Consider the following 20,597-nt stretch of genomic DNA (forward strand, 5'->3'; position numbering starts at 1 on the left):
CTTAGCCTGAAAGCCAAACCTTTCTTGGAGTTTTGAATCAGATTAACTTTCCATTTTTGTGATATAAACTTACACCACCATAGGACTCACCTTTATAACACCCTATATTCATATTTTAAATTATTTGTGCAAACATTTAAAGGGCTCCTTTGTCAATACCGGTTTGTTAAGTCATGATACTCCCTAAGACATTCACTTTGCTAACTGAGTTACTTGCTTGTATGTATTTACCCATTTAGTATTTAACATGAGATCAAAACCCTATAAGTACTGGTCAGTTGTTGAATGAATGGATGAGCAAGCTAAAGTAGAGCCAGCAGGCCTTAGACAAGTGATGTTCTAGGACATAAGCTGATATCGCTTTGCTCTGCTTATTATTCTATGAAAAAGGGCCAGCATCCTTCCTCAGGTGGTAATTAGTGACTGAGAAAGCTGGAGGCTGGTGACAGGTGAACCCCAAAGTGTTCAGTTACCATGCTGTTAGGCTTACTGCCTACTGGAGAGCTGCAGACCAGAGGCTTGGGACCCAGTTTCTTCCCCTTGAGTTGACAAAGCTGCAGGTGTGAGAAACAGCACCTTGACTTAAATCTGGGTGCAGAGCTCAAACCTAGAGGCCTGGCACCAAATTAAGAGTCCTGGAACTTCATATTTATTTGTAATATCCCATGCCTTTGCCTTTAGTGTGTGTGACAATCTTATAACCGAGCATATCTATTCTGTCGTCTATGTATCTATCATCTATCTATCTATCTATCTATCTATCTATCTATCTATCTATCTATTTATCTATCTATCTATCATCTATCTACCTATATATCTGTAAAACCCTCCTCTACAATGGGAGCCTAACTGGTATACTTGTGCAAAAACTGAGTTACTCCTTTTTGCACATAGAGAGAACATTATCACGAGTAGAGAAGTAAGCATTCTATCAAACCAAACGACCATCTGGGCAGACAGAATTAGGAGGTAATTTATGTAAGTGATGAGGTGTAAATCCAGGCCAAAAAAAAGTAAAGACTTTAACATAGGCAACTAAACTGTCACTCTTTTAGGGTGTGTGGGTGGCTATTCCCAGTGGAAATTAAAGCAGATGTGAATCTCCCCTTGGTCCTCTTGCAAATGATGGGGCCTGCCTGACACACACTCTGTATCTACAAAATACCTTAAACTAGCCGGGTGTGGTGGCGCATGCCTTTAATCCCAGCACTCGGGAGGCAGAGGTAGGAGGATTGCTGTGAGTTCGAGGCCACCCTGAGACTACAGAGTGAATTCCAGGTCAGCCTGAGATACAGTGAGACCCTACTTCAGAAAACCAAAAAGCAAACAAATAAACAAACAAACAAAAACAAAAACCTTAAACTCTCTCTCTCTCTCTCTCCCACTGCTAATCCATCTCCAGTTCAATCTCTACTGTTGTCTTGTGCCTTGAATAACAACATCTGTGCTTGATATACACCTCAGAAACATTTTTTTCAGACAACTCTTCTCCCTGACACACACTGAGGGTTAACTCCCAACTGTTTAAAATCTAGAAAACGTGGATGCAGAGACTCACCAACAACAGAAAGGAATGACTGATCAATCCACTTGAGCTGTCCGCATGATGGACAAGTTAGCATGAACGTTGACATTTGTATTTATTAGATAAGGGAATTCAACCAGGTTCACAATGTGCAAACTGGAGGATGATTGCTGTAGATGGAATGGAGTTTCTTTTTGCGCCCAGGGGAGAATTGCTGCCTAAATGCTTATAGACAGTTTGGCTCCAATTGAACTGCCACTGGTTGACTGCTCAGTGTCCCTCACAGGACTTGCTGGCTTTTCAGATCAGTGGAGCAGGTCACAGAGATCCATTGCATTTGAACCACATTTCCTTTTCTTGTGAATGAATTTTTGTAATATTTTATTTACTTATTTGTTTATTAGAGAGAGTGTGAGGTAGATAAAGAGAATGGATGTGCCACAGCCTCTAGCCACTACAAATGAACTCAAGACACATTCAGCACCTTAACTGCTAAGCCATCTCTCCAGCTCATGAATGAATTCTTTAAATGTTAGTCTTCATTATAAACCTGGCCTTTTCAGAAATTATAATACCATTGTGAAGTTTACTTAACCAAAAATGCATTTCCAGGGACTTGAGAGATGGCTTAGCAGTTAAGTGCTTGCTTGCGAAGCCTAAGGACCCCGGTTTGAGGCTCAATTCCCCAGTATCCATGTGTGGTAGTTTGAATAGATGGCCCCCAATATATTCAGTTCTTTATTGTTTGTGGTTTGCATCTGCAACCACCTGGCTGGAGACAGTGTTACTGGGTGGATCTTAAGGTGTGGTGGTGGGTTTCAGATTTCAGTCTAAAGATATGCAAAGTGTGCCTAGCTGGAGTTCCTGAAATGTGCTGTGGCTTTTGGCTTTAGGTTTGTACTTTCCTCTCTATGCTTGGGCCTGTGAAGGCAGGCCAGTTTCTTCTACTATTTATGGAACTTCCCCTGGATCTGTAAGCTTCAATCAATCCCTTCCTCCATACCTGTGTCTGGTCTGAAAGTTCATCTCAGCAAACCCAAAGCTGTCTGCTACAAAGCTTGGTACCCTACACCATGTAAACCAGATGCACAAGGTAGCACATGTATCTGGAGTTCCTTTGCAGTGTCTGGAGGCCTGGAGCATCCATTCTCTATCTATCTACCTGTCTCTTTCTCTCTCTGTCTGTCTGTTGCTTTCAAATAAATAAAAATAATGAAACTATACAAAAATGCACTTCCAGTTCAAAGGTTTTGTTTTTTGTTTGTTTGTTTTGTTGTGTTGTGCTTTGGGGTTTGGTTTTGTAACAATTTTTTTTTTTGGCGTGAAAAAAAGAAGGCTGTTTGATAATTTATATAGATTCCCTCCCCCCAATATATGAATTATTTTATTAAAGCTTATAATTTAGATCTGTAGCCACCTGGCTGGAGGAGGTGTCACAGAGCCAATCTTAGGGTCCAGCCCTAAAGTGTGGAGGTACATTTAGAATTTCAGTCTAAAGATATGCAAAGTGCCTGAGTTCTGCCTGAAATGTGCTTGTTTATGGTGTGGCTTCGGGGTGGTGACTTGTGCTTTTTTTCTCTCTGTTCTTGGACCTGTGAAAATAGGTCAGCTTCTTCTGCCATTATGGAACGTTCCTTGGATCTGTAAACTTCAATAAATATTCCTTCCTCCATGACTGTGCCTTGTTTGGAAATGCATTTCAGTGACCTGAAGCTGTCTACTACAGGCTATTAAAAAAAAAAATCCTTGCTGAAGGGTAGACGAAGTGTAAGAGAAGCTATACTTTGCCAACTGAGTCTAATCTAAACTGATATTCCAAAGATGATTTTATTTACAAGTCTGGGATTTTATACTTGCAAACCTTATCTTCTGCTTATTAATGGGAAATTTAGTATCACATGATTCAAGTCACACTTTAAGGAAATTATTAAGGTCTTTTACAGCTTCATTGTTTTAGTAGCTATTTACTCTTGCATAGTTTTGTACAGATTCCCGTTTAACTACATAACTTTTATAACCATTGAGTTAAAATAGAAAGATAATATTATGACCATTTCACAGATTTTGTAACTAAAGCCAGGGGAGGTTGAATGACTTACATAAAGTCATCTAACTTGTTAATGTGATATAGGATTCTATAACAAGGGGGGCTTCCATTGCTTTAGCCACAACACTAACTTCCACTTACCATGCATGAAGAGCAAATCCAGAGAAAGTATCTGGGATCCCAGACCTGTTAACCTTTAGCAAATAATGACACTTTTCTAGACCTTAATTTCTTCATCAGTGAAGAGGATGGATGTTGCCTATTCTTCTCTGTGGACTAACGTGCTATGGAAATTCTTTGATCATGGGAAAAGTATTGAAGTATAAAGGGATTGGTCATTAAGTAATAATAATGTTCAGTCCCATGTAATATCAGGAATCAGGCCAAGGGCTTTCTGTCTTTCCTGTAGCATGGCTAGGGAACTGGAAATGAGGAAGATAATTCAGGGTTTTTGAGTACCCAGAATGTAGTCTGTAACCATATCAAGTTGGCTAAATTTATAAAGCCTTCAGATGAATGATAGGTCAATTAACAAAGCACTTCAAGTGACTAAATACCCCATTGATAATGACAATGGGCCGGGGAGATGTCTCAGTGGGTCAATGCACTTGTCACACAACTCTGATGAGCAGCATTCAGATCCATAGAAGGCACATGAAAGTCAGAACAGTAGAGTGCTTCTGTAGTCCCTGACCTCTTACTGGGAGATGGAAGGCAAAGACAGGAAAATACTAGCTTCACATATGCAGTGGAGAGCAACAAAGAGACCAAGCCTAAAACGGCAGGGCATGCTGGGACTGACCAACAAAAGACGTCTTCTGACCTCCACACACGTGCATAACAGACACAACCTCATTCACACACAGAAGCACGCATCTACATTTGCAAAGATTTAAAAAAAGAAATGATTACCAAATGCTACTAATTTTTCCAAGCCTTGAAAACTTGAATATTGGGGGCCCTTTCCTAAATGACATTAGGTATGCTCTCCCAACAGACAGATATGTCCAGCTGTGGAAGGGAGTCAGAGGTGCCCTGTTATGAGGCCAGGGACCAGGCAAAGCAACTTTCCTTCTAACACCAGGCTGTTTTTCAGGGCGATGTGCAGCGGACACTTATCCAAGTGGACTTTGGCGATGGAATCGCAGTGTCTTATGTCAACCTCAGCTCCATGGAGGATGGGATCAAACACGTCTACCAGAATGTGGGCATTTTCCGAGTGACCGTGCAGGTGGACAACAGTCTGGGGTCTGACAGCGCCGTCCTGTACTTACATGTAACTTGTATGTTATTACTGTTGTTGGCTATATACTGTTTCCTTAAAAAATCCATCCCAGAATTTCCTGTCTAAAAGAAAGCTGGTAGTTATGTTTTTCCTTTCGTGGGGGTGGGGGGGATTAAGAAAGCAAGGAAGCACCGTACAAAGGAAGCAATAAGACCAGCAGGCGGGCTGTGGACAGCCTCAGATTCTGGATGGCTTCAAATTAGTAACATTTAACTTTCTCTGCCACTTCTGGATGTTCACAGAGACACTACGCCTGGCTCTGAGGTGAGGAGCCAAGCAATCACTTCAATGTTATGTATTTGTCCTTAATTTTTTTGCCCATTTTTTCTCAGTAATAGCTAGAAACTTTGCATGTGCACAGCTCCATCCAACTAACACAAGTCAAGGGACTTCTCTCCATGTGAGGATGCTTGTTTTCCCATGGAGCGCCTTGTCCTTAGTGAGCATCAGAGACTTTTTCTATTTAAACATGAAACACAGTATTCCTGAGGTTTGATCTATGAATAATTTCATCTTTGACAAAAGATAATATAGGTGAATTATGTAAAGAATGCAACACTAAGAAATGCTGACTCTGTCCCCTAATAAGTAATTAGTATGAGTAATATGATAATAATTTCTCAGGCGTGTTTGTTTGTTAGTATTCTAAGAGTAAGGTAGATGTGAGGATTTCCCAGCAATCCTAAAGCTTGTATTGGGTTACAAAAAATTGCTTTAAAGTGAAACTAACTTCTTAATATGAATGTCCCTGGTCATATTCCAAGGTGTGGGTCAACAGTATTAAGAGTGCAAAGGCCAAGAGTGATTCCATACCTTTCCCTCACACCTGGCCCATGGAACAAAGTTGAGTAAAGAAAGTACAGGCAAGATTATCTTCTTAAAAATAAATAAATAAAAGCTGTTGTGGTCCGGTGGGGGGATGAACCTGTTGAGAGAGGCCAGCAGATTGGGTGGCTGCTGAGGGCCTCAAGAGATGACGCATCTTTCTCTTCATCTCCTGCATACTCATGGTAAGGGCCATGATAACTCAGTCTCCCTATTTTTTGGTAATACTCCATTACATTGTTGTTGTGTTTTTCAGCCCTCCTTTGCACTAAACGAGCCCTTTGTATGACTTTTCTCAATTCTCAAATCTGATCAGGATGTAGACACAGTTAGAAAGATTACTGTGATGTGGCAGGTGGACCAACTGAGGAACTCCAAATCCTGACCTCTAAGTGCAGTGCCAGTGCAAAGGCTGACCTGAGCATTCAAGAACCAAGCCCCCTCCACATTCCTTCTCCCTCCACCACTTTCCAGATCTTCCTGAAGAGATGTGAGTCTAATTAGGTTAGAAGCAGAGTCTCCGCAGTTATTGCACAGGCTACATGCATTGCTTGGGCTCCCGTCCATTTTACTGACAGTCATAAGCGTTCCTAGATAGCCTGACAAAATACCCCTTACTTACCATCCTTATAGGAATAACAGTCCTAGTAAATAGCATGAGGAGAATCTTTTAATTTTAACAATATATCATAAGCACTAATTGTATTCATATGAAGACAATTTGCAAGAAAAATCACAGTGCATATGTTGAGAATGGCTGTGTATGTGCTTGTCAGCCAGAGGCTGGATGATGTGGGGGCTATTGGCTGGAGCGCTACCCTCAGTGTGTATACGTCTGCCCCAACACGTGTCCATACGGATTTGAAGTTCAGAAACTGCCTTTGCTGTCAATTGTCTCACAGTTTCCCATCCAGTCTTCCACAACTCCCTCCTCTTGCCACCCTGTGGACTCATCACAATTCCTCCACTTGCTCTTTCCATTCAAGGGCTGCCCCCACCCCTTGCCTCGTTCCCCTCCCACACTTACCAAATCCTGAGAAGGGAAACAACACAGAGCTTGTCTCTCTCAGAGGTTAAGTACTGCTAAGGCCCTGTGACTTCTAAGAAGAAATGACTTTCTTTGTTTATATGCAGTTTCCTAATTTCAACAGCCTAGTTAATTGAGTAAAATATTTGACCTCAACCTTAGTGGGAAATGATTTGTAACAGAACATTTGTGTCTTGACTTCAATCTCTTAGACTCATCTTGGTTGAAGTGGCCGAGTAATTTTCTCTAGTATAATGGGACCTCTTTCTAAGCGTAGCCATGTGGCTGAAAGTGAACTCTTGTACTTACTGTATTAAAGCAGGGTATGTTTTAAACTGTTAGCTTACAAGAATCTGAGTCCCCTGCTCTGACAGCCTCAGCAGGTTCTCACAGTGTTGCTTGGAACCCCTGTCCTAAAGAACCCAAGCACTTTGCTTTGCATATCAACTTACTTTATTCATTTCTTCCTCACGACCATAACATGAGGTAGACCTCTTGGTTCAGATGGAGAAAACAGGGCTTGAAGGAGTACTATGTCTTTAGAGCCATTTCATACCTAAGAAATTAGAATAACAGTGACAGTCACACTCACAATGATTCTTAAACACCAAAGTGTCACAAGTAACTTTTTGTTCCAAGATTCATATATATATGGTTAAGGGAGAGGTTGGCTTTGAGGTTAATGAAATCTCAAAAGAATTAGGGAAGAAAGCATTCTGATTCAGCACAGATTTTAGATGAGTCACTCCATCTCTCTGATCCTAAATTTTCTCCAATCAAATGACATACATCTTGCACTCAAAGATTCCACCAAGCAAACATGAAGCATTCTGCCTCCTAATAGAGATAATTTATTCCATCATCATAAAGTAGCATATTCATTAACACCTATTAGATTTTTGAGGTACAGGAAAGTTAGCAGTTCTCAGCTGCTAAGTCTCTTCTTTTCTCTCCCTTCCTGGCTCTCTCAGAAAACCCATTGCTTGTCTTAAAAAGCATTCCTTCCACTGTCCTGTGCAGGAAGGCAATTTGATTCCAAATCAGAGGTTTTTCAATATCAGTTTGTGAAGGTCGTCAGGAACAAATGGAGCTGATGTTCTGGCTGTAGTGTTTCCAGGAGTGGGCCAGCAGCTCTTGCAGGGCGCCTGTGTAATCTATTGCAAGCTGACAGTTGGAAATTCCTTGGGGATAGTATTCGCTGTGCTCTGCTACTATGCAAACTAATGAGACATGCGAGGCAGCCAGCACTGCCTTCAGCTCGAAGGGCAGAGGATTTAGAGCGTGTGGATTTCTGTTCAGAAAGCTGCCCTGTCACAGCCATCCTGCAGGGAAAGAAAGCCACTGGAGTGCCTGCAAACCTGACAATGAAAGGTGAAAGAGAGAGGGTGAGTGAGTTTCATGTTCTTATCCTCCCTAGATTCGTCTTTTTAACTACTCCCTTCATAAGAGCATTGACCCTGCTAGCATAAAATGACGGGGAGCTTGAAAAAACAATGTGGCATTGCAATGATAAGACCAGGCTTTTCAGGAGCATGGCTTGATAAACCACCTGCCCCATAGTTAAATGATAAAAATATGACATTGTGGGTTCATCTCATACCTGTTTCAACTAGCACACGTGTGAATGTAGCATCATAATGTACTTGGAGGAGATCATGCAGTTCCTGTGTACCACGAGGTTTGAGGAACTATGTCTCCTCCTCAGAGTCGGAATTGTTCACTTCCAGTGACTTTTTATGCCCTCAGATAAATAGCAAGAAGATAAATATGCCATATTTAATTAGGTGCTCTGATGTGTTCAGACATAAATGCTAGAGGCAGGTCAGAATAGTCAGTAGCCATGAGACACGAAACAAACGCATGCGCGCGCGTACACACACACACACACACACACACACACACACACACACACACACACACACACACACACACCAGCAGCAGCACGGAATGGCGATGTAAGACACCAGGTAGTCTCAGTTCTCATAATCATATGGTGTGATGCAGCGCCACCTTCTGTATCTCTTGCTCATTGCAGGCACCTGCATGATCTAGCCACATTTATGGGTTTGCTCTGCGAGGGCAGCTCAAGAGGCTGGATTTTTCACTCTGTGGCTTCTTAAGGAGTTACCGCTCTGTCTCCGCAGAACAGACATGCTTAATATATAGGCTTCAGGGCAGCAGTAGCCAAGGGTTTTATAGCAAAGGAAAGTAAATGAATACAAGAGGCCACAGAAATCTGAAACATAAATTTACTACCTGTTTCTCAGTATAATACAAAATTTACATTAAGTACATATATGTGTATATTCATGCATATTTAAGAATAAGCTCATCTAAGCACTTACACACATATATTATAGCTGACCAAGTTAACATGATTTGGATCCTCAGTGCCTCTTGGATCTACGTGACACAACAATGCCCATGCCTTTGCATTCACGCTATCCTTGCCACATGCAGACACGCCTCCTCACCAAGATGCTTGCAAGTCCTCCTGTCACCATGGCACATTCCAAAAACATTTTTGGTGCAACCTTTCCATTCTGAGAGGCTTTCTTTGTCCAACTCCATCAAAAGCCTCATCACATCTCCTAACACTGCTCTATGCACTCATTGCCCTCTTTCCTACCAATCCCCAAGCTAAGTGCTAGGTATTCCTACCCCTAAAATAATGCCCAGCACCTAGAAGCACCCAGAAACTATTGAATGAAACAGTGTCCATAACCCAGCTATGATTCCATGTTTTTGGTTGGTATGGCACATACAGATTTTTCTCATTTTGATGTCATGACTTGAAAAACTTAATGTTCACTTATGAAAGAGGTTGAGAAGATGAGCTCTTGTGTTGTGCAGCTAGGATCACCTATCCAGCTCTTGTCTTCTAAGTTATGCATTTACCTTTGATCAGAGGTGTCACAGAGAGTCATAGAGGAGAGGGTGCTGGGTATGAGGGCGGCGGGTGCCTTACAAAGGTGATAAACACAGGACCCTGGGAGGACCAAGACATGTCCTGCTGATGGAAATTACGTAGTTAGAGGAGATCAAGAGTCCTATAAGGAATGAGCAAAATGTGTGTCCCAGTAACTGGACCATATCTGCACAGGGCTGTCTACCCAGTTGTGGGCACCTCAGTTCCCGACACACTTAATACCAGTGTTTTGCATGGCCATATAAACAAATGCCTTTGCCTTTGACTTCTCTCTCTCTCTCTCTCTCTCTCTCTCTCTCTCTCACACACACACACACACACACACTTTTAAACCCTAAATACTAAAAATAATTACTTGCAGAGTGGATCGTGAATGTGTCTATCTATTTCTCTATCAGGGATTCTGTAAGGTCTCTATGATTTTGCTTGACCACTGAGAATTTGATTTCATGAAAATAGTTTACATCTCCCTGTGAAATCTTATGGCTGATGATTTATGGACTTCATGAATTACCTTGAACTTAATAAAAAAAAAGACTTTTCCACATACACAACTTAGTTTATAGGTATGGTAGAGAGATCTGTTAAGTAGAAAATTACAAATTCCAATTATTCCAAGTAAGGAATACACTTCATACTTCCTCAGAGAAGGTGGTTGTAATGTTTGGAAACTCCCAGAGTGACTGTTTGTCCTTGCAGAGCTGAGGAGATGGCACTAAGGAGGCCTTTCTCTCTATGGCCCGTTTCTCTTGTGACTCAGGTCCCCTGGAGCATGTGCACCTGTCTCTTCCTTTTGTCACAACAAAGAACAAAGAGGTCAATGCAACTGCAGTGCTGTGGCCCAGTCAAGTGGGCACGCTCACTTACGTGTGGTGGTATGGAAACAACACGGAGGTGAGTTGACTTTCCACCTGGAGCCCAACGAGAGAGGCTCAGCCCATCCTGGCTGCAGTGAGGCACACTGAAAGAGCTAAAAACCTCAAGTGCAGGCATAAATCGCATAGACATCTGTGCTGACATTTTTCTTCAGTTTTCTATGTTTGTTATTTCTACCTCTACCTACCATTATCCATCTATCATGTATGTATGTATGTATGTATGTATGTATGTATGTGTGTATGTATGTATCTGTCTATCTATCTATCTATCTATCTATCTATCTATCTATCTACCTACCTACCTACCTATCATCTACCAGTCTTATCATCTATATTATAATCTGATGATCATCTATTTCTTTCTATGCGTGAATCATCTCTCTCCGATCTCACTCTATGATCTGCCTGTCTGTCAGTCATCTGTCATATATCTATTGTCATCAAACATCTGTCACCACTCTTCATAACCGTTCATTTCTTTTCATTCCCACATGTTTGTATTCTTCTCCAGCTGGACTCTTCTCTTGTCCCCTGCATATGTAGTTTTGCAGAAAAATTAACGTGGTTCCCTACAGCACTGCAGAACTCCTTGAATGGCATCTTCTCTGCCAGGCTGTCATGGATCACTGTGCCTCCAAGGTGCAGAATTTATTTGTTGAAAATCTAGTGCTAAAGGTGAAAGCAAAAAAAAAAAAAAAAACAAAAAAAAAACGTTTTATTATATTATAAGCACCATGTTTTCAACATGTTTTACACATTGTTTTCTTGATTCCTCAAATCACAATCACATTAATGCTTGTTTTTAGGGCAGCCACTTCCAGAAACCCACTGATGGTGTTTCTCAGAGGAAAACAGTGCATAGGCTGCTCTGATCTAGCAGGCATCTAGAGTGCTGGGCTCCACTCTAGTTTTGTGTAAATAGTATACCCTGAAGATGTACATCTGCTGGCTGACCGATTTTCAGTGGATGCTGGTCAACTTGAATTAATAGAAGCCTCCTGTTCTCAGTTCATTTAAAGGGATTCATGGGTTGGCTCGATGAAAGAAAATTATGCAAAAAGATATACATATCTGGATGAATTACTTACTCTTTGCTGAGAACAAATACATGACAAGGAGTTCAAGGAAGGACAGGTTTAAATCAGCTTGCTGCTAAGGAGGAAACAGTTCATGATAGTGAGGAAAGCCCAGCAGCAGATGCCGGAAGTCTTCAGGTCACATTGCATCCAGAGTCAGAGAGAGACAAAGAACAAAAAGTGGGGGCAGTGCCACCTCCAGTGACGCACTTCCTCCAACAAGGTGCTTGCTCCCAAAGGTTCCACAACCTTCCCAAAGAGCGTCACCAGCTGACTCAAATACTTGCACCTATGGGAGATGTTTCCATTCAAACAACAGCAGTAGGCTACCAACAAGCAAGACATCAGAAATAGTCATTTTCCCAGCTCTGAATCAGGATGCTACAGGAGGGAGGCTCCAAACTCCTGAGGAACTAGCAGAGTCAACTGGTGTCATTGCTGCAATGGCTCACCTCCTTCCTTCCTCCATCCTGCCCCGACTTCAGGGGACTGGGAAGCCTAGAAAGTCACACGGTGGTACACTAGGAAGAGTCCCCCTCCTCTCTGCTACTGATGAGTGCCGTTCATGGCTTGGAAGTAAAGGCTGTGCCAACTGTAACTAGATGACTCTACACTCACTTTATTCCCTTGTTTATTGTAGCCCTTGATCACTTTGGAAGGGAGCATATCATTCAAGTTTACGTCAGAAGGAATGAATACCATCACAGTACAGGTCTCGGCGGGGAATGCCATCTTGCAAGACACAAAGACGATTGCAGTGTACGGTGAGTGCCTGGCTCTCCTGCTCCATCTCTGTCCTCTGCAGATAATGTTATCTGATCCACAATGCCACAGACTCGCCTGGCTTATGACCTTCACATAGAGAGTAGAGCACAGAGTCTGAGACAATTTAGTGCTCTTAAGAAAGGGAATTCACCAGCTAAACAGCCCTCCGTAAGCCAGCCTGGTGTAGGAGTGAGAAGGCGGCCCGCCTTTTCTTCATTAGGGCTACATTTCAAAAGAATATCTCCCAGATTCTAAACATTCCTGAGTTATCCAAGAGTTACTTTTCAAAGGGACAACTGTTCATTCATATTATGTAGGCTGCACTGGGTTTCACTATCAGACTAACCATTTCACTTTTGTTGTTTGTTTGTGAATGTGTGTTATTTGAGTAGTTAGAGCCAACTATAAGTAAACACATGTAATCCTGAAAGTTTCTTTTTAAGTTGTTTGTTTTAAAAATAAATCCTCTGTTATCTAAGTACTTTAAAAAAATCTTTCACAAATTTTGAATTTAAAATAAAACTTGCCAAATCATCAGCAATAGTAAACTTTCTACCAAACTGTAAGAAAAACTAAGGCCATAACAACCAGAGGCTATGCACAGATGAGATATCAATTAGAACAAATGGCTATACAGTACAATTTTGTGATCAACTGGGGAAAATGAGTATATTTGGAGTATGAGATAGCATGACACTTACAGAAATTGAAAGATCCTATCTTGAAAGTGGGAAAATAAAGCATTTTGTACAGATTGATCCCATTTTGGTGTTTTTTTTTCTGCACGAAAGTTATTCAAATAGATATGAACAGTTATCAGCAGATGGTAAAAATGTAAATGGTTATTATTAATGTAGATGTGGTATATATGCATCTTCATGGGAAATTAAAAATGGAAATACAAGATTTTAAAATTAAATACAGAATGTATATTCTATGTACCGAGACAAAACAAGAAGGTGGGAACAAAAGAGGGAAGATGGGGAAGAAAGGTTAGCTTTTGTTCTAGGTAATATCCCCTTACCCTGCTTCCAGAATTAATTGATTCAAATGATATAACCTTGGGCTAGATTTCCCTACAAATATCCAGTCTCATTTCCCACTGCACTTCTCTCCAAGTTGATCTTCAGAGCCAGAGAATATTTTGCAAGCAACTTTAAACATGTCTGGGGACTAAAAAGGCCTAAGAGAATCATTCCATGTATGGATGCCTCAATATCAGAGCTCATACCCCTGCTCCATCAAGGGGCCTCATCAGGCCAAACAGCAAGAGAAGCCAGCCTGAGTTTCCTGACTAGGTCACATCTGTCCCATTGGTGATGCAGCTTCCCAGCAATGTAGCCACACAATGGCCTTGAATAATTGGTAGAGCTTTTGATTCTCCTTCTAGCCTTACCTCTTTTCTGTGTGCTGGAAATACACTTAACCTACAAAGAAACTCAAGCATCAGACAAGTAATATTACTAATTTTTATAGGCATAATTTATATTTGGCTGTAATAATTTACATTGGCTGCATACTTTACATTTGGTTAGAATTAAACTACTAATTCAGCCCATTTAGGCACTGGGCCTATGGCTTAATATTATCCTCACTGACTTGACTGTCATGTTTTTTTTTTTTTGTTTTTTTTTTGTTTGTTTGTTTTTTTTTCACCAGATATTCTTCCCTTCCTATAAAGATTCCTTTCTCTATCTCCTGGGTATGACAGGCTGTACCCATTAATAAGGGTCTGCTGGTTATATGTATGGGTGCCTCCTTATAGAACCATAGGGAGTATCTTCAATCTGGAAGGTTTGAGGGATTTTCTTTCCCAAGCCATCATTTCTGGATTAAACTTATTCTGCTAGCCAGTGACAGTTCTATTAGTATAGATGGAGGTAGTCATGACAGACACTAATGTTGATGAAGCCTTTATTAACCACAAGCATCTGTCTCCAGAATTTGATACACATGATCTGTTTTATTGAATGTTGTGAATAGACTCATGAGAAAAATACTGCAATTATCCCTGTTTCACAGATGAGAGAATGTAAGTGTAATTAACAAACAGAGCCTAAGAATTCTAATTCCAGAGAGAACATTTCTGCCTCCTACCATGTTCCAGGCTTGTTTATTTCCCCTTTTTTGAGGCTTTTCTGTTTTAAATACATTCTTCAAACATGGTCAAAAGTGGTGTTTTATAGACTAGTAGTAGTCTGTCCCTTCATTAGAAGTTTTAGTAGGGTAAATTAACCAAGTCCCTGGCAGATGAGTTAGATGTTCAGACTGTCTGTCATAACTTTGATTTGTAACCTTTAATGAATGAGCAATTTAAATAAGAAACACAGTGGATGGAGTTTATCAGACAGGACTGAGTTCAACTAAGAATAAAGGCAGAGAGGCTTTTAAACACTGGATTTTGTTGGTATGAAAGAACCCTAGAACCGAAGGAAGTATAAGGGGTCATTTCTGTGGTTTGGCCCTTTGGATTAATTAACGACTGCCTGAGGAAATTACTCCTCTATGCTCTCCACACACACACACACACACACACACACACACACACTCAGAAAGAGAGAGAGATAGGTGGCAGGCAGAGGCATTTCAAAGGAATATCTATCAGGTTGTAAATAAACATTCCTGAGTTGTCCTGCACTTACTTTTCAAAGGAACAAAGTTAGAATTTATAGCTATATGTTCTCTAGAGTCAATGTTTTAAGGAAAGTGCAGTTAGGGGCTATAACCAGAAGGCATCTGTATAAAACACTGGAAGAGAGGGAAAGTAAAAATGATGTCATCAAACTAGATGGAGATAAAATACTGAGGAGTCATGGAGGACACCAGGCCACCAATGGATTGAAAGGAAGAAAATCTTCTTATATGGTTTTGCTTAATATGATCCAGGACACAGCTGTGGCATTAAATTAAAAGGTGAGGGGACTAGGGAGGTAGCTCAGTGGATAAACACGTGCCTGACTTTGTATTCCCAGAACACACGTAAAGCCAGAGACTGTGTTGGGAATCCTTAATCCCAACATTCCTCTAGCAAGAAGGCAGGTGGAGGTGATGCAAGATATTTTTGGTCCAGGGAGGGATTAAATTCCATAAAGATCAAGGAGATCCCAAGCCTGTGGACACCAACTCTGGTATTCTTATCCAAGTCTGAAAACATGGATCATGAGACAGGTAAATTATGAATTGTGAGATTTATTATAAGGGAGAGTAAGGAACCAAGGGGAAGGCTAGCAGAAATCCCAAGCCAACAGCTGTTTCTCCTCATTGCCCAGCTCTAAAGCAAGGGGACGATGGAGCAAATTTCCTTCACATCAAGGTCCAAGACACAGTGTTCCCCTCACATAAGGGATCAGAGAAAGTGAAGAGATAAGAAAGAGCTTAGCACTCAAAGCGAGCACATACATATAACAGCGAGAAAGCACCTTGAAACTAAGTGGGAAAGTGTTCAAATGAGAATATTCCTCCCCCTTCTTGCATACTTGTGTTCAGACAAAACCAGTGGATGAAGGGGACTTAAGAGAAGATTGATACCCTCAGGGTTAGGCAAGAGAGCATCCAGAACAAGGCACACACGTGGAAAACCGTAGAAAAATGCCCTAGCCTCAAGGAATTTTACCAAAGTAAGGGCCAAGAAAGTCAGGCACCAGAAGAAGGTGTGGACCAAAAGAGTTGTACACACGTGCCAGGCCCACTTATAGGATAAAACACCCCAGGAAGAGGAACCTCATTACTACATTTAGGTGTGTGAGGAAGAGACCTTATTTGTTTGTGGACTCAAGAAGGTAATTGAGGAGGGCCCATCCCACATGGGTGTGCTAAGCTGAGGAGGAAGAAGAATTAAACCTGCCATGGAGTCTTGCTTGCAGCCCTCGTGGGTGAGGCAGGATCAGACACAGGCTCTCTTCCTTCCAGAGCAGGCAAGGTGGCATCTCCTTGGGCCTCTGTCCTTGGCTGTATGCCTGTATGAAAGCTATATTGCTCCTTCCATTCAGAAATAAGAGGATACATCCAGTCTACGGCCATACTACCCTGAACACACCCAATCCAGTCTGATCTTGGAAGCTAAGCAGGGTTGAGCCTGTTAGTATTTGGATGGGAGAATACACCCAAAGGTCACAGGCCAGCTAGCCTGGCAAAATGAGCAGGAAATGAGAGAGCCTGCCTCCAACAAGGCAGATGACAAGGACCACCACCCTGCGGCATGTTCCTACCCTTGCTCACACTCACCCGTGCACATGCTGTACACATACATCATATACATCAAAATATGCATGTACACATCCCTCTCCTTTATCAACTAAACTGTTGTGCTGATTGGTCCTTTCTGTTCCTTCTGTACACACCTTGTATTTGAATACTTCGTCACACATAGAGTTTCTAGGCCATTTTCTTGGGCTGTTTTCTGATAAGTGATCACAGATGCATCAGAACATTTGTGTCCTTTTTCTATGATAAACATCTTCCCCTATAGAAGTCACTAGCCTCTCATGAGAGGTATGGAGGAAGAAAGAAGGCCATAAACTTCTGCCTGAACCTGAGAGCTGAAATGCCTAGACTCAGTGGGTGACTCTCATTATTATGCATTTCATTATGCTCTATCGAACTGAATCGGTGAAATTCCCAGGGGTAGTCACTCACACAATAGTCAGGCTTTAGGAAATACATTTTTGGGATAGTGTAGCTGCCATAGTGAGGGAGTCATCAAAGCTTGCATTGGGTAACTTGTTAGTGTGATGAGGAAAGGCACAAGTTGCTATTTTATGCTTCATGGATGTATGATTAGCATTACTGATGTCACTCAGCCCATACTGAAACAAAAGGACGTTCTGAAAACAAAAAGGCTCATTGAATGAGCAGTTGTATGACTGACAGAGTCTTCACTGTGATTTACTTATTTACGGATTCAACACACATTCCCTAATTACATGACCCAGCCTCCATCATTAAAGACCTGTACGGTGTGAGGCTTTGTCCCACAGCCGGGAATACCAAGTTCTTGTTCTCAGTTGAGCTGATATCCAAGTTGGGAGGCATTTAGTGAAACAAAAACCTTTTGGCAGCAATAGGTGTAAGGAAGACAAGCAGGGATAGGTGATGAAAGATAGATGGGGTGGTGAGTGGGAGGCTACCTAAGCTTGGATTATCAGAACAACCTCACCAAGGAAAGACTAAATGATGTGAATGAGCCAGGCATCCCATGGGGAGAAGCCAGCAGACATGGAATGTGGACAGTACACTGGGGGGACAGAGTGATGGACAGGCCCTGGAGCACATGGTGTGGAGAAAAACCTACAGGACATGAGGTGGGGCGGAAGACTGCGACCGATGGTGCAGAATGAAGAAGGCTGTGCTCAGACCTGCATGTTATTCAAAGTGCAATGTGGAACCACCAGCAGATTTGGTAGGAAGGTTGCTAAATACTATCAAGGGGTAAAGGTGTGAAAAAAGCACCCTACAGCTCTCTAATTACAGGGAACAAAATGTAAAGAACCTGGATCTTTGGTCAGAAATGAGTCAGTCACCAAGCTAGAGCCCAGACTGTGCTTTCTACAGGGTGACTCTAGCCAGTGACACTGTGTCTTAGGGGTGCTAAGGCTGACTCACTCATGGAGCACAGGGATTCCTCTGCCAGGTGACTGGTTCAAGGACTCCCACATGTTTTTGAATCTTTTTCAGACTTTAGACCAGACAACCCAGTTTCCTGATCTCTTCCTGCCCTGCATGTCTTGAGCATGCAGGGCATGTTCCCCATGCCTCCTCTGGGCGCTTCTCCATTTTCTCCCACAAACAGTTCCTTTTATGAGGTCATTTCTTATTTAATCATCACCATGCATCCTACTTCCTGGAGGAAGAGGACTAACTCAGTTGTTACAGAAAAACTAGCAAGATCCCTGACTACTTCAAGACCCTAAAATTCCATTCAGCGAAATTTCTATGCAAACAAAATGTAACAATAGACTAATTATAATAAGAAAAATAAGTTTGTAGTTACATAATATTTTATCATTCCATAATAGAAGAAAGGCTGTGCACAACACAGTACTACCAAGAAACATTCCAACACCAATGGTGAGGCTTTAAGGCTACAACTAGATTTTGAATATTTTATAGGTAGGCAATGGAATGGGCAGGCATTTTCCATAGAGGATAAAGGTATGCAGATGCTCTGTGATCATAAAGCTGTGATGTATTCAGGATCCTCAGATCACTTAGTGCGTAAGAATGTAACCTCTATGAGTGTTGAAGATGGGCAAAGGCTATAGAGCTAGGCACGGGCTGGAGTCCAGAGCTTCATTTAGAAGCTGAAGAGCAAATGAGATAATGGGGTGGGACAGTGGATTTGTCTTTTACACGGATCCCTCTGGCAAGTGTGAAGGGTAAGTTAGACTCTTCATAAGGGTTTTGCAGACTAATTGATAGAACTATTTGATGTGTAGTAATCTACATACTGTCGCATCCACAGAGGAATTCCGATCTCTTCGCTTGTCCTTTTCTGCAAACCTGGATGACTACAACCCTGACATCCCTGAGTGGAGGAGAGACATCAGCCGAGTCATCAAAAAGTCTTTGGTAGAAGTGAGTGTAAATGATTCTTCCTCTTGGTCACATGCATTGCTTCTCTGTCCTTGATGAGCTTCGTGGAGAGTGAACCCATCACATAGGAAGGGCAAAAAGAGCTCGAGCCCGAGGGAAGTCAAGTATATCTACCTGGGCTCTTCGCCACTGGGACCCACACAGGCCGGTCAACCTCAGTGTATGGGGACTGTTACCCTCACAAACACATGGTGCTTGCTTGCTTTCTATGACACTGATTCTGCTTAAAGAAGAAGGATTTGCATGGCCATGGAACATATACATAACTAGGAGTACTAAGTACGGCAATTTGAAAAACAAGGGTTCTGGGGAACAAACTTAGGTCTGAATCCTTCTTGCCAGGAAAGCACTTTACCATTTGTGCTATCTCCCCAAGTCCACTATCTGAAATTTTAGCAGTAGAGTCCAAAAGGCCAAGCAAAGAGCCCATGAATCAGAGGTGGTCATCAGCTGTTGTGGCTGTTGGGGAGTCACCATGTCCCAATGAAAGCTGTGACATGGAGTGCCTTGTTCAGTGAGATGATCTGATGTGACTATCAATCAGAAGAGTCACTCTCCATGGGGTAACAGAAAGAAGAAGCTGGGATAGCCAGGGCTAACTCACGAGAGACAGAAGTAATGTGTGAGGGTCTTCTCACCAGTCTGGCCCACATGTTTGTGGGAAAATAAAAGATAACATTTGAACCTCATCAGAAATACCTCATGTAAAATTCACTTCATTCACAAAACCACTCATTATCAAGTCAGGTGATATTCTTACTCTGTACTCAAAGTAGTGTAAGTATGGAGAAACTGGTTAAGCTGCCACAATAGTAGAGCTGGGACTGAACGGGGGTAGATTCTGACTTCAAACCTACACTTGTGGCTCACTGCTCTCTTTTGCACCTCTTTCTACCACCAGCACCCAGGTCCTTACTCTAAAGCTCCACATTCCCTTGCAGCTTCCAATCCTTATTCCCAGCACCACAAAACATCTGGCCCTTTGTTACCATTCTTTCCCGTGATAATCACTCAGCCACTATGTTTCTCCTTCAGGCCACTGGGGTTCCCAACCAGCATATCCTGGTGGCAGTTCTGCCTGGCTTACCTACAGCTGCAGAGCTCTTTGTTTTGCCATATCAAGATCCAACAGGAGAAAACAAAAGATCACCTGAGGATCTGGAGCAGGTGAGTAACTCCAGGAGATATTTCCAGACAGGGTCTCCCTGAAGCCCATCACCCCCTCTAGTCCAACCACCACGGTAGCTTTGAGAGGTCTTGGGGAGTCTTGGGCAAACTCTATATAGGCATCACCAGATCATTTAATCAAAGATCTGAAAGTAAATGGTTGTTTGTAGGCACACAGGTAAGAAATCTTGGCATTTTGGTAGAAAGATCACTTGGTTTCTTAGAGAAATATTTCTAGTTTCTGTAATTTTATTTACAATATTTATATGTTGGTCTTATATATTAGATAAACAAAGACCAGAAAAGTTAAATAATGTAGTCAAGATTACAGCAATCCCCATAGGAAAAGAAAGAGGGGTAGAAGTGCAAAACTCCAAAAGATATCACCTTTCTTCTCACCACTCCTATGCAGGGAAAGTGGGCATCTCTGTCCTGCATTCACACAGATGGAGTATTGAGTGGAAATCTGATGTTTTAGTCCC

The 20,597-nt window shown here is 41.9% G+C and overlaps 1 protein-coding gene across 7 annotated transcripts in view; it reads left to right on the top strand.

The window, feature by feature from the left end:
* The window catches only part of Sorcs1 (sortilin related VPS10 domain containing receptor 1), a 600,968-nt gene that overhangs the window by 498,227 nt on the left and 82,144 nt on the right, over positions 1–20,597 (top strand). For all 7 annotated transcript variants that reach the window (XM_004659364.3, XM_045156924.1, XM_045156934.1 and 4 more), the window contains exons 19-23: positions 4,669–4,855; positions 10,399–10,532; positions 12,233–12,356; positions 18,818–18,930; positions 19,984–20,115. In XM_004659364.3, coding sequence (XP_004659421.2) covers positions 4,669–4,855; positions 10,399–10,532; positions 12,233–12,356; positions 18,818–18,930; positions 19,984–20,115 — 690 coding nt within the window. The remainder of the gene's footprint in view (positions 1–4,668; positions 4,856–10,398; positions 10,533–12,232; positions 12,357–18,817; positions 18,931–19,983; positions 20,116–20,597) is intronic.

This window comes from Jaculus jaculus, chromosome 1 (assembly GCF_020740685.1).
Source record: "Jaculus jaculus isolate mJacJac1 chromosome 1, mJacJac1.mat.Y.cur, whole genome shotgun sequence".
NCBI classification, from domain to species: domain Eukaryota; kingdom Metazoa; phylum Chordata; class Mammalia; order Rodentia; family Dipodidae; genus Jaculus; species Jaculus jaculus.